This window comes from Mercenaria mercenaria, chromosome 2 (assembly GCF_021730395.1).
Source record: "Mercenaria mercenaria strain notata chromosome 2, MADL_Memer_1, whole genome shotgun sequence".
Classification (NCBI taxonomy): Eukaryota; Metazoa; Mollusca; class Bivalvia; order Venerida; family Veneridae; genus Mercenaria; species Mercenaria mercenaria.
In genome coordinates this window covers 32,796,715-32,810,552 of record NC_069362.1, presented here as the reverse complement: position 1 = coordinate 32,810,552, position 13,838 = coordinate 32,796,715, and the positions used below count along the sequence as shown (strand labels likewise).

Sequence of the window (13,838 nt, the reverse complement as noted above, 5' to 3'; positions counted from 1 at the left end):
ATAAACTTGGTCAGAAGTACCCTTAAATGGACCTCCTCAAATTGTTTTGCTTGAATGCGCTTAGGGACCATAGTAGCTAAAATTTATAGATGTTTGAACTACAGTTCACGAAATGATGGATCTTGATTGGAATCAAGGTCAAATATTCAAGGTGAGGTGAGCAACTTACTGCCTTCTTGTTATTTATCATACACTGAGCCTCGGACGTTATTTTTATTTTTATGCCCCCGAAGGGAGGCATATTAGTTTCCAACTGTCCGTCCGTTCATCACAATGTACGTTCGTCACAACGTTAACTTTTTGCATGAAGGCACTTTACTTGTGAACCACTGCACCCAGGACCTTCAAACTTCACATACTGATAGTACTTATTGAGTACACGATCCCTACTGACTTTGTGGTCACTAAGTCAAAGGTCAAGGTCACCAGGTCAAAGGTCAAGGTCCTGCGGGGGGCATTTGTCACCATTAGTGACAGCTCTTGTTTATTTTGGTACAAACTTTTAATATTTATGGTTTTAGTTGCTTTCGTTTTTAACGATGTTAACATTTGTTTGCAGTGCAGCTCAGGCATATGCCTGAATCAGGTAGGAAATATGCTCAGTGTTCTTAGTGTTTTGACTTTATAGAACTGGAGCTTGCTTAGCTGATGATCTACAACTGGATTAAATTCATTACCTTCAAATGCTATGCAAAGGATATTTAAAGGCATTTGCTGTATTGTGAAAATCCTAATTCTGCTTGCACATTTGTTTTGCTAATTGTACACAGTGCATGATATCAGTACTTTTGACACAACATTTTTGGTTGTAATTCTCGAACATTGCATGAAATTATTGATCAATATATACCAAAATTTAATCTTTTTTGGCATCCGTAGCGATACTTTTCTCAAGTCTGTCCAGATTATTACTAAGTACCCGTCACTGCTAAAAAGCAGAAACTCTTTTGAATGAAAGTTCTACAAACGTGGCCAGAAGCACCCTTACTAAGATTTTTCTCAAATGAAATGATTGTTATGCCCCCTGCACCCCACCTTCAAAAAAAAGACGGATATGTTTCCTAATGATAACTGAGATTGCTTGGGCTTAGGATCATAAATTTTGGTACATAGGTGTAACATCATGAAATACAGGTCAGGCTTGACTTTGAGGTCAGTAGGTCAAAGGTCAAGGTCACAGGGACTTGGAACAGTTAAATGGTTTCCAGATGATAACTTGAGAATGCTTGGGCCTAGGATCATAATATTTTGTAAACAGGTGAAACATGATAAAATCACAGTGACCTGGAACATATAAAAGGATTTTCGGACAATTACTTCAGAACGCTTTAGACTAGGATCACGAAACCTAATAGGGAGGTGGGTCATGGTAGCCCCTTTGAGTTCCAAAGGTCAAAGTTCAGAGTGATCCGGAGCATTTAAACCTTTTCCGGACAATAACTTGAGAATGCTTGGGCTGAGGATCATGAAACTTCATAAGGAAGTTGATCATGACCAGCAGATGACCTATATTGATTTTGAGGTCAGTAGGTCAAAGGTGAAGCAAGTTTGGCTTTGACATTGACTTAGTTCTGTGACAACGCCATATTGTGGGGATATAATTTGTCACTCCTTTGACAGCTAAGTTGATTTTGTTACACATTTACCTTCACAGCTTTCCTAGCCTTTAAAACTAAAGGACTGGCGATTGCTTTGTTGATGATCGACAGCCTGATAAAAGTCATCTTCTTTTAATGTATTCACAGAACATTATTGGATAACCGTTTACTATAGCATGGTTTTCCCTGAAGCACAAAATCTTGCGTTTTGGTACATTTTTGTCTGAAATAACTCCAAAAAATTGTTACTTTGTGCCATCGATGGTGCAGTGGTAATAACTTAGTCCATGTCAACCATCCAGGACTTTCAGTCTCATTTTCAGAAAATGTGGGTGTTTTTCTTAACTAAAAATAGAGTCTTATTTTAGCAAACCTATCAAAAGTAGCGAATTGGTCAGCTAACTGAAGAATAACATTTTAGCAGCTGCAAGACAATTTGCCATACTTAAGTAGAGAAAAAAAAGTAACAATCTAAGTGTGTCAAAATTACAGTACCTGCTCAAAGAAAAGACTAATATTTTATATGTGAAATGTCGGATCAAATCAGACAAAACTAGACTAAGTATAATAATAATCATAGGATCTTCCGAACAAACCAATTATATAGATAAAGTATACAACATTACATAATGCATTACTTTAAGTACTATGTCCCCCCCCCACTGAAATTTCAAATAACCCCTAAATACTAACCTTTGGGGGACATAATTATGTCCCCCATTTTTGAAAAGTGCTATAGTCATATTGTGAAAATATTTGTATTGCCTGCATGTTACTGTTGTTAATGGTGCATATTGTGTGTTATGCATACTTTGTTGCCTAACATTGTGGCTATAGTTCTTTAATGTTAACACTAAGGGAAGTTTTTCTATAATGCTTTTTTATTTGCAAGCTTATATAATAGAAGGTTTTAAAATAACTTCTCTTAAAACCATTTAAACATAATTTAATTTGTAGTTACCTAAATAGGGAATTATTTCAGTTCTTTGTTATTAGTATAAAATTAACATACTAAAGGAGTTGACATTCATTCTTACAATATGTAACTCATACCTCCATACATTGTTTGCAGGAACTGCACTATCCATGCAAAGATTTAAGGCATTGTTTAAGATCAGGTTTCTCAGAAACAAACGCAATGGACAGCTACTGTTTTACCAACTATTTCTTCCAATCATATTAGTTGTAATCGGACTGATGGTAAATAAGAATTCAAAGAATAATCTTGAGGTAAGTGTATTATATTACAATGGTTGAATTATCCTCTGAATGTAGACCTCAGATATCAGAATGTATTTAAGTAAAAACCAAGCATGACTTACTTGGCTTTACCTGAACCAAATATTACTTTACCTAAATGAAGCCTGACTTTACCCGAACCAGGCCTGATTTTACCTGAACCAAGCCCGACTTCATCTGAACTAAGCATGATTTACCTGAACCAAGCCTGAGTTTTCCTGATTCATGACAAGTGCCATTTAGATGTATACACTTGAGAGAAACATTTGAATTATACCAGCTCTGTATGTGTCAATTTTATTACTTAAAATATATTTTTCACAATAATATACACCTTGAATGTTAATTCTCTTCAGTAATATCAATGTATGAATACATAATTATAAATATTTAGCAAAAATATGAAATTATTTTTGTATTGAATTGTTTGCAATAAGATTGATTGTTATGAAATGAATAAAAAAGTTGTTACATGTGCAGTCACCATTCGTGGTAACATCACTTGAAAGAAATGAAAACCAAGGAGTTTGGAGTGAAAGTCCTTTCGGCAAAATATCTCCCTCCTGTAGTTCAGTACTGTTGTATTAGTGATTGCTTACTTTCTGTAAATGTCGTTTCTTATACGGTAGATAATTTATTATTGTGTTTTTCTAAATTTAGGGAAGCAATCCTAAATCTCTTGAAATAGGCCCGTACTACTACAGTAAGATGAAGAATAGCCCTTCAACCAAGGGAAGATTTGGTCCTATACCATCACTGTTGGTGCATGATGATGTTGGTGAGTCGGTATAAGGCATGTATATGTACACGTACAAGTATGAAATCACAAAGAGAGGTTTTGATTTCATACTGGTATGTGCACACATACACAGGTATGTGCATACAGTAAATCCATAGTGTATACATAATGTAATGACTTTGCTTGTTGTGTTCTGAATTATGACACCACTGATGCTTAAGGAAATAATGAATGATATTTTACATAGGCACATACATGTATAACACACCCGCCCGCTTAGCTCAGTAGGTTAGAGCATTGGTCTACGGATCGCGGGGTTGTGAGTTCAATCCTCGGGCGGGGCTTATGTTCTCCGTGACTATTTGATAAACGACATTGTGTCTGAAATCATTAGTCCTCCACCTCTGATTCATGTGGGGAAGTTGGCAGTTACTTGCGGAGAACAGGTTTGTACTGGTACAGAATCCAGGAACACTGGTTAGGTTAACTGCGCGCCGTTACATGACTGAAGTACTGTTGAAAAACGGCGTTAAACCCAAAACAAACAAACAAACATGTACAACACACGTATTAGTATGAAATCACTGACTGTAAATACAGTTTGCAACATCTCAAGAACATAATTAGCCTGATCTTGTCCTTGTCCACTTCATGCATGCCGAGCTTAAATGTTAAAATGACAAGTTCTGTTTCACCTAATTCAGTTTCAGTGTTCTGTTGAACAGGAGACTTGTACTAAGATAGAAGTTTGGAATGTTTTTACTAAACTTGGTTTAATAAGATGAATTGGTGGGTAATGTATAAATGTTTTCCTTGAAAATGAGCCGCACCATGAGAGAACCAACATAGTGCATTTGCAACCAGCATGGATCCAGGCCAGCCTGCGCATTCGCGCAATCTGGTCAAGATCCATGCTGTTCGCTTTCTAAGCCTATTGCAATTAGAGAAACCGTTAGTGAACAGCATGGATCCTGACCAGACTGCACAGATGCGCAGGCTGGTTGCAAATGCATTATGTTGGTTTTCTCATGGTGTGGCTCAAATGATTTCATTTCAGATTCATTACCATCCAGATCCTTCCTTGGGAATTTGTCTGCTGTTTACAACATAGAGAAGTTGGACAATTATAGCTCATTGATGAACATTGCACCTCACTATCTTGGTATAAACCTCACAAAGTTTGAATTTAGTTCTCAGGTATACTAATACGTTACATTTTGTGAATGAATAGAACTAATAATTTTAAAATAGCTGCACACAGTAATGACCAAAATAAGATATGGTATGCATTGCCAATCGTACTATTGTTGATTAGTTTCAGAAGATAGAAAAGGAAATGGTTAAAATGTAAATAGGAAATTGTATGGAACCATAACTAATTAACAAAGCCACCCCCGCCCCCACCCCTCCACCCACCCAAAAAAAACAACAAAAATACGAGTGGCCATGCTGGCACTTTATCTCTCACCTGAGTACCATTACTCTTAACTCAAAGTCAAGTTCACAAAGACCTACATAAAACACACTTGCATGTGAGCAGTTGTTATTTGTTTATACTGTCTGTGTCAATTGAAGGAGAGTGAAAATGAGCAGGATCTTGCAGACAGCTGTGATATTTTTCAGGGTGTTGCAACAGGATTTACAGCTTTATACAATGACAGTGCCATACATGCCATTCCTGCCATAGTAAACTTGATGACTAATAGCGTCTTTAAAATTCAAGAATATTTGACAGGAAAAACTGACAATAGTAGTTTCATAAGTACAAGTAGTTTGCCATGGCCTGCAAGTTTCGAGGAAGTAGCACTGAGCAATGAGGCATTTTCATCAGTGATTTTACTGGCAATGGCATTTGTAGTGATTCCCTCAGGCTTTGGAATAGATATTGTGGTAGACAGGCAGGTAAGCATTGTTCTGATTTAGAGAAGTGACAAATAACAACAAATGAAATTACGTTTTTGGTTGTTGTCTTTAATGTTTTATTAGCTCACCTGTCACATAGTGACAAGGTGAGCGTTTGTGATCACCCTTCGTCCGTCGTCCGTGCGTGCGTGCGTCCATCAACAATTTCTTGTCTGCACGATAGTGGTTTCATTTATGATTTTATTTTAACCAAACTTGCACACAACTTGTATCACCTTAAGATCACGGTTCCTTTCTTGAACTGGCCAGATCCCATTATGGGTTCCAGAGTTATGGCCCCTGAAAGGGCCAAAATTAGCTATTTTGACCTTGTCTGCACAATAGCAGCTTTATTTATGATTTGATTTTTACCAAACTTGCACACAACTTGTATCACCATAAGATCTCGGTTCCTTTCTTGAACTGGCCAGATCCCTTTATGGGTTGCAGAGTTATGGCCCCTGATAGTGCCAAAATTTGCTACTTTGACCTTGTCTGCACAATATCAGCTTCATTTATGATTTGAATTTAATCAAACTTGCACAAAACTTGTGTCACCATAAGATTTCAGTTCCTTTCTTGAACCGGCCAGATCCCTTAATGGGTTCCAGAGTTATGGCCCCTGAAAGGGCCAAAATTAGCTATTTTGACCTTGTCTGCACAATAGCAGCTTCATTTATGATTTGATTTTAACCAAACTTACACACAACTTGTATCCCCACAAGATCTTGCTTCCTTTCTTCAACTGGCCAGATTCCATCATGGGTTCCAGAGTTATGGCCCCTTAAAGGTCCAAAATCGGCTATTTTGGCTTTTGCAGCCATATAGAGACTTTATTTATGGTTTTATTTGATACAAACTTCCAAAATATCTTTAACAACAATAAATCTTGAATTCCATGATAAATCAGATCCAATCATAGGTTCCAGTTATTTTATATCTGATTACCTCCCCTGATTGTGATCAAAATGGATTTTAATTATGATTTATATCAGTTAGTACTTACAGGACTTATTTGAAATTTCATTATTGTTATTAGTTGGACTGAGACAATCAGGGTAGATAACTATGGACTGATTTTATGTCAAATTACCTCCCTTTATTTCAAATTAAAATTGTTATATCTCCATAACTACTGAAGATACTGATCTGAAATTTCATTTATGTCAACAGATTTATTTGGTAGATCCTTCTTTTGTCCACTTATAATATTTTTGTTTTATTACTTCCCTTTTACGTTACTATAAATAACTTATTTTTAGTAACTTTTTTATTATTGGCCGTAGTGAAAACACGAGACCAGTTGTCTGTGGTACAACATGGATGGTACCTCCAATTTTTAGGTGTATTTTAACATATCTATACCTTGTAAGATTTTTTTTTTTTGGTTAAATTTCTTCCCTTTGTTGTTCCTCTCCTTTGGACTTAGATATTTTTTCTGAGGACCTTCTTGTCCTCAAGTGCAATGATAACAGGTGAGCGAAATAGGGCCATCATGGCCCTCTTGTTGCAGTTTTATAGATTTAACATATTGCAGCCTCTGTAGCTGCAGGGTTTGTTTGCTTATTTCATATTTTTTGCCTCTCACCTCAGCTTTTGAGCCGTGATGGTGCACGCTGGGATCTGAAATATTGCCCTGAATGGCACCTTTGGTCTCTCTCTAATATTAAAAGATAAAAAGTGTCAATATGACATCAGTTCTGCTGGTGTGGCTTAAACAGTATCTCTACAAAACAAACAGATCTAACATGTATCATGACGTGATTTAGTTGGTAATCAGTGGCAATCAGAAATGTGTGCTATAAGAACTGTATTGCAAATTGCATCAGTTGACAAGTGAATAAATTTTATCAATGTTAATTCTGTTTTACAGACCAAAGTACGCAGCCAGTTGAGGATAGCAGGGGTGCCATACAGATTGTACTGGGGAGCTTATGTTGTCATGGATATCATCAAGTACATAATTCCAGCATTGTTGGTCATTTTCATTACTTTTATGTTGCAGGTAAAACTCTTTTGTGTCGTCGCAAGTTTTGCGTGGGTTCCTTAGATTTGCCTTTGTCTGTCTGTCCTTAAGTCCCTCAAAGCAAACAAGACATTTGTTGGTAACCAAGGACAGTTTGTTGCCGTAATTTTTATTCATTCTGTCCTGCTAACTGGGTACTTCCTGTCACTTGTTAAGTACTTTGTAGTAAAAGAAATACCAATAAATGCCCATTTCTAAGACTGTCTATCCAAATAACCCTCCAAATTTGTGTTGTGCATAATTATCTCATAAAATATTGTCACAGAGTCATCACAGTCAGACCAGAGGTATGAAACTTCACTTTTTATGATGATTGCCAGTGGTGAGTAGATGGCCCTGTTCGTTTGGAAGTCAATAAGTTAAAGTTCATTGACTTCAAGATTGATAGTGGTATCTGATCAGTAATTGGAGAAATTTTTGGCATACTGACATGAAACTTCATATGTAATTGTGTGTGTGTAAAGTGACATGTGTCGATTTTAGGGACAAGTAGATCAAATCTCAGGTTACAATGACTTCGAGATTGAAAGCAGTTTCTGATCAGTACAATGACTAAAAAATTCTTTAGACTACAGCTTTCAAATCACATAGGATGATTGTAAGTCATCAGGTAGATGACCACTAGGTATTGTTTTAACCCTTAGAATGCTAGATAAATTGTCGTCTGCTGGAAATGTCATCAGCTAAAATTGTAAAGTTCATTCAATTTGCTCCAAAATTGGAAGAAATATTGTCAGAGTAGCAAACAGCTTGGAACCTGATCAGACGCCGATTTAATCGGCGTCTGATCTGGTTCCAAGCTGTTTGCAAAGGCTGTTAAATTCGCCTGCAACAGGCTAAGAGTTAAAAGTCAGCTCTCAGTCTTCACAAGAACATTGACTAGGATGTCACTTGTCAAGGTCACAGTGCCTATTGAACTGAAATGGAGCCAAATGCTTTAAAGTTGCCTTTGCCAGTAATACCCCTTTCTTTTTTGAGCTTAGTACATTAGAGGTTAAAGAAACTATTACTGAGAGACTGAAATTACATAACCAGTGAAATTTGATGGGCTATCATTGGTATATAATCATTATTTTAACACAAACCTCAGGTTTTACCTATCATCATCTTGGATGCTTGAAATTTGCTACAACTTTAGTTATAACGACATGTTATTTTTTACATTTTTCAGGTTGATAGTTTAAAACAAGGAGGTGCAATGTGTGTTCTGATTTTGATGTTCCTGACCTGTATTCCGGCAAACTTACTGCTGTCCTACATTATATCGTTCGGATTTGATAAATGGGAGACTGCCCAAGCTGTACAACCTCTCATATTTTTCTTTGTAAGTAGCTACCCATTATATGTAATCAGTCCAAAAATTATACACCTTGACCGAGTAAAAGCAGTTTTTCCCCCTTGATCTGGTGAATAGATTTTAAAATGCTTATTCTGTGAAATCATTAATATTCATGGGTGACGAATTTTTGTGGTAGTGTCAATCCACAAAATTTAATCCCAACGAACAAGTAAAATTCCCATTCAATTTATGTTCAAAAGTTGAAATCCACGAATTCATATCCCCACGAAATTGCCGTCTTAACAAAAACCACGAAATTTTGTGCCCACGAAATTAAATGAATTCACAGTATTTCAAGCATCACAGAGTCAGGATACAAATTATATGACCCATGGAAGTGCTTAGGTCTTTAGTATCTTGAACAATTAAATGGGCTCAATTGCTAGCTGACAAACTAAGTAGAATGTCCTTCGTTAAAACGTATAGCTGGCGAGACCAAATATCTCATGCATAAATTTTCCTCTGGCTACCTTGACTAAATGATTCGTGTACCAATGATTTGTAAATGATTTCTATTTTAACCTAGTTAATTTTAGGGATCAGGCAAACTACTAAATGTTTCAAACTAATCATCTTCAATTGATAAAAATTAGTTCAAAACCTACAGGCTGGAGACTCTATACTTGACTGGTCTTTTTGTCGAAGTTCCCATCAGACAATATCTTTGAATCAACAACATACATAGATACGCGGCCTCTGTCCTCTTAATTGAAATCGCAACTGTATATGATTGCCCTGACTCCTGGATGCTCAGCGCCTATATGCTATCACATGTAGCATTCAACTAACATATAGGTATGTCCCTGATGCCTTGGCTGTACTTCGCCAGTAACGCTGAATGGTCTATAAGCTGGACTCTCGGATCCTACTATCTGAGAAGATTACTAATTTCTGGATCTCTGTCTCATTTGATGCTCAGCCCATATTTGCTGTCATCTATAGCATTCAACTACCATTAAGGTAAAACTCCTTAACGTTGGCCCTATAGCTTGAAAGCTTGTTGAAATTTTGCAAATCTTCTTTAGTCTATGAACTTCAAATGTCTTCTTCTTAATAATATATCAGCCCTGACAGTGTAGTTGCAATAACGTCCTTATCAAGGTACTGGGATAAATTATTAGTTGGATCCCCAATGTGTCTTGTTCAGTCGCTGGATACAGAATGATCACTCTGAGAACTCGTTCTGAATGGTCCAAATTAATACATGGCATCATATAACAAGTTGTTGCTTATCACATATCTGGTTCCCTTTAATTATTGTTTATGACATAATTGGTGTTGCTGGGATCCAGCTATCAATGTAGTCAACCCAGATCATCCATAAATGACCCATATCCTATTATTTACAGCAATTCAGCAATAATTATAGACACCATAAAAAGGGAGTAAAGCACTATCTGTGCTCATGTGTTACATTATCAATACATCAGATATACAAATTATTTTGACACTCAGCCAAAATAACCAAACCTCACATAATTAATAATTACCACATACCCTCTGCTTGTTGTATTATCCCCCTTTGATCCTGTAAAAGCAGATTTTGCCACCTTTGATTTGATAAAAATTGGGATTTTTTGATGGAGAAATAGAGGTAGAAACAAATATGCGAATATTCAGATAATTCTATTTTGTCCCTTAATTCTTTCATCAATATGTCTGTCCATCTGTCAGTTAATAAAAGGGCATGAAAGTTTGTGTGCACATATCTCAAACGTATTTGACCTAGGGTCATGAATTATCATAGGTAAATTATTGAACATGTGAATTAAGTTGTGCACTTGGGATTTGTTTCAAATTTTTCTCAGTCAAACCAAAGTTATGTCCCTTGATTGTAAAAAAAAGCATAAAAGGCATAACAATTTGTTTCATAGAATTTCATGATACTTGAAACAAGTATGAAACAACATACTTTGATGATGCGGGTTACTTTTTTTCAATTGTTCAATTTTCCTTAGAGTTATTGCCCTTTAATTGTTTAAAAATCTACAGATTTGTACATAACAAACCAACCCATTGGTTGAATTTCATTCAACTTCTTTCATTCTTTTCCATGAACATTTAGTACAAACATGTGAAGATTTGTACCCACACCTGGTCACCACCTTGCCTTGGTCACACACCCTCCCCCTCTCCCCCCCTCCCCCCCCCCCCCCCCACCAAAAAAAAAATCATTCCTTTTTACTTTTTTTTCAAACCTTCCATGAATATTTATTAGCATGCAGTGTTCTACCATTCCCCCATCTTACACTCCACTCGATCTTACCCACCACCCCGATAATGCATCTCCATCCCCCACCAAGTTTTTTTTTTCATTTTTAATTTTCCATTAATATTTATAATCAACAGGTGAAATTTTGTACCCTCACCCGGTCACCCCCACTGCCACACCTCTCCGCTGCCCCCCCCCCCCCCCCCCAAAAAAAAGCATTCATTTTCTGTTAAAATGATTTTGACTAATGAAATTATATGCTTCTGAATAACATCCTTAACTTTTTGCCAGAAATGTTTTTTACCATTCCGCACCTCAAGCCCTTTCGGCGGGGGATGCCAATTCATCGAATTTGCTTGTAAAAACTTGTGTTGCATATATCTTAAAAATATTTTACCTAGAGATGAAACAATGTAGTAATGTTATCCAGCATGTGAATTTGTGCATTTGGTTTTCTTTTTTTCACTTTGCACGTCCAGAGTTATATCCCTTGACTTTGTGAAAAAATAGAGTTTGGTTTCCTGTGTCTCAAAATGTACTTGACCTAGGATCATAAAACATTAGAGGATTGTTATAAAGCTTGCAAACTTATTCACCTTGTTTGCTCTTTAGGATTTCACTCAGCTAGGCTAGAGTAATGGTTCTTTCACCTAGTGAAATATACAGAGTGCTTTAAATTTTATATTGAACATATGTTAAGAAATATTTCACCTATAGTCATGAAAGCATGTACAGTGACAGAAGTTGGTCTTGTGTCCTATAGGAGAGATCGCTGTGACATCACACATTAATACCTGTTTATCTGGCGGTGGGCAAAACAAATGTTTTTACATCGTTTCCTTATGGGAATGGAATTTTTAATTTTTAAGAACTTTTTTCCTTATTTATGGATTTTTAAAGTTTGAAAAGTTTTGAAATACTTGCAGTTTCTCGAATTACTTGCAATTTTCACATTTTCGTATTAGAATATCTTTTTAAAACGAATTACCATTTTAAATGACATATAATAGGGGCATCGTGATGTTCAAAAATTTTAGACGTCTGCCCACCCGATCCCTGTCTTATCAGTTCTAAAAATAGAAAATACAGTGGATTTGTATACAAACATCTCTCCTATAGGTACACATTTAGTTCTAGTTAGATTTCATTATGACTGCTTAGACAACACAAAGGCACCTAGAAATACTGTTGTTATTTCAGGTAGGGTTCATGCCATATTTACCTGTTGCTCTTGTTGATTCAATGACCAGTGAATCTATTGCCAGCATTTTACATATTATTTTCTGCTGTACTTGCTCTCCATACATCATGTTTGGTGGATTATTCTACATTGATAAGGTCAGTTATTTTTGTTGGTAGTGAGTAAATTTAAAATGCCTCTGGATTATGAGTGTTCTCTTGGTATATATGCAAAGTACTTTCTTTATTTGACTATCTTAGTATTGTACTAAGTTTTCAGAAAGTCTGGTATCTTTTGCTTAACAAAAGTAATTGTAAATTTGTAGGATACTTTATTTATTTTATTCACAAGGCAAATTAGTAAGTATGATATAACTTAGAAGTCAGTTTAGTGATTTATTTAGTGTTTAATATGTAAATGTGTATTTTAGTTTCTTTTGCTGTATTTTCATTTGTTTATACGGACAATTCTTCTTCATGAATAATTCAGGTGTACCGAAATGCAGAGATGCACATGAACACAGAGAATATTCTCTTTAAAGACTATTTTTCCATGGATATCATTGTTGCTATATTTACTGTAAGTATTTAGATTCAGTTATTTAAACAGTATTAAAAATTTTAATAATTTATTGAATCATAGAAAATGTAAAAAAAAACAACAGTCAAAACCACAGTGCAGACACTTACTTATTGTATTTTTATTTAATCAATTGTTATATTAATATCTGAATTTGTACTGTCTCGGTTGTATTTCAGTTATGAGCAGGGGCTAAAGTTTAATTTAGTTAACATAACATAACATAAATTATGTTCTTTTCTAGTAATTGCATGTTCTCAACAAGGAACTAAAAATGTCTTACATGAATCAAAGTGTATGAAAGATAGTTATACATTGTAAACGTCATGAAAAAAAATTTGAATTACTATTTCAAATACAAACTATAATGTTCTCAGCCCTTAGTACAAGTTGTGCTGTATGCTGTGTTACTGAGATTACTGGATACACGAGACAGTGGTGGGAGTATAAAAGAAGCATTTGGTTGCCAAGTTACGGAAGAATCTGGTTATTCTAACCTGGAGAATATCAGGGAAACAGTTGATGAAGATGAAGATGATGATGTGAAAAAAGAGAGACAAAGGGTTCAGGAGTTACTGAAACAACCTCAGGTATGTGCAAATTGTTCGTTTGTTTGTGGAAAAAATTCTGAGTAACAATTATAGCAGTGCAGGAAAATAGTTCCTGTCTTACAGAGTTTTAAAATCATTATCGGAAGTAATGATATTCTATTTAAGCTTTTAAGAGACTTGAGGCCAAGTACACATGGAAGTATCAGTTTGTTTTTGAAAAAAGAAGATATAAATGACTATAAAATATCAAATCTGTCAAGCAAGTGTTGTGCATGATTATATTCTGTAATCTTCAGCTATATTCCTTATTCAGAAATTACCATTTGCATGACTTATGAACAAGATCAACTCTTTCCTTCTTGGCACATTCAGGTTTTAAAAGTACATTCTAAATTTTAAATTATTTGGCAGAAATATGAAATAAAATCTGTAAGAAGATCCTTTGGAAGCATAGAATGCAAAATAATAGCAGA

At 35.6% G+C, this 13,838-nt stretch overlaps 1 protein-coding gene across 1 annotated transcript in view; it reads left to right on the top strand.

Moving 5' to 3' along the window:
* LOC123563660 (cholesterol transporter ABCA5-like) overlaps positions 1–13,838 on the top strand; it is a 109,367-nt gene that overhangs the window by 79,159 nt on the left and 16,370 nt on the right. Inside the window, exons 18-27 of the mRNA XM_053525156.1 lie at positions 560–586; positions 2,671–2,828; positions 3,498–3,615; positions 4,634–4,773; positions 5,200–5,478; positions 7,352–7,483; positions 8,676–8,828; positions 12,256–12,393; positions 12,725–12,814; positions 13,192–13,404. Coding sequence (XP_053381131.1) covers positions 560–586; positions 2,671–2,828; positions 3,498–3,615; positions 4,634–4,773; positions 5,200–5,478; positions 7,352–7,483; positions 8,676–8,828; positions 12,256–12,393; positions 12,725–12,814; positions 13,192–13,404 — 1,448 coding nt within the window. The remainder of the gene's footprint in view (positions 1–559; positions 587–2,670; positions 2,829–3,497; positions 3,616–4,633; positions 4,774–5,199; positions 5,479–7,351; positions 7,484–8,675; positions 8,829–12,255; positions 12,394–12,724; positions 12,815–13,191; positions 13,405–13,838) is intronic.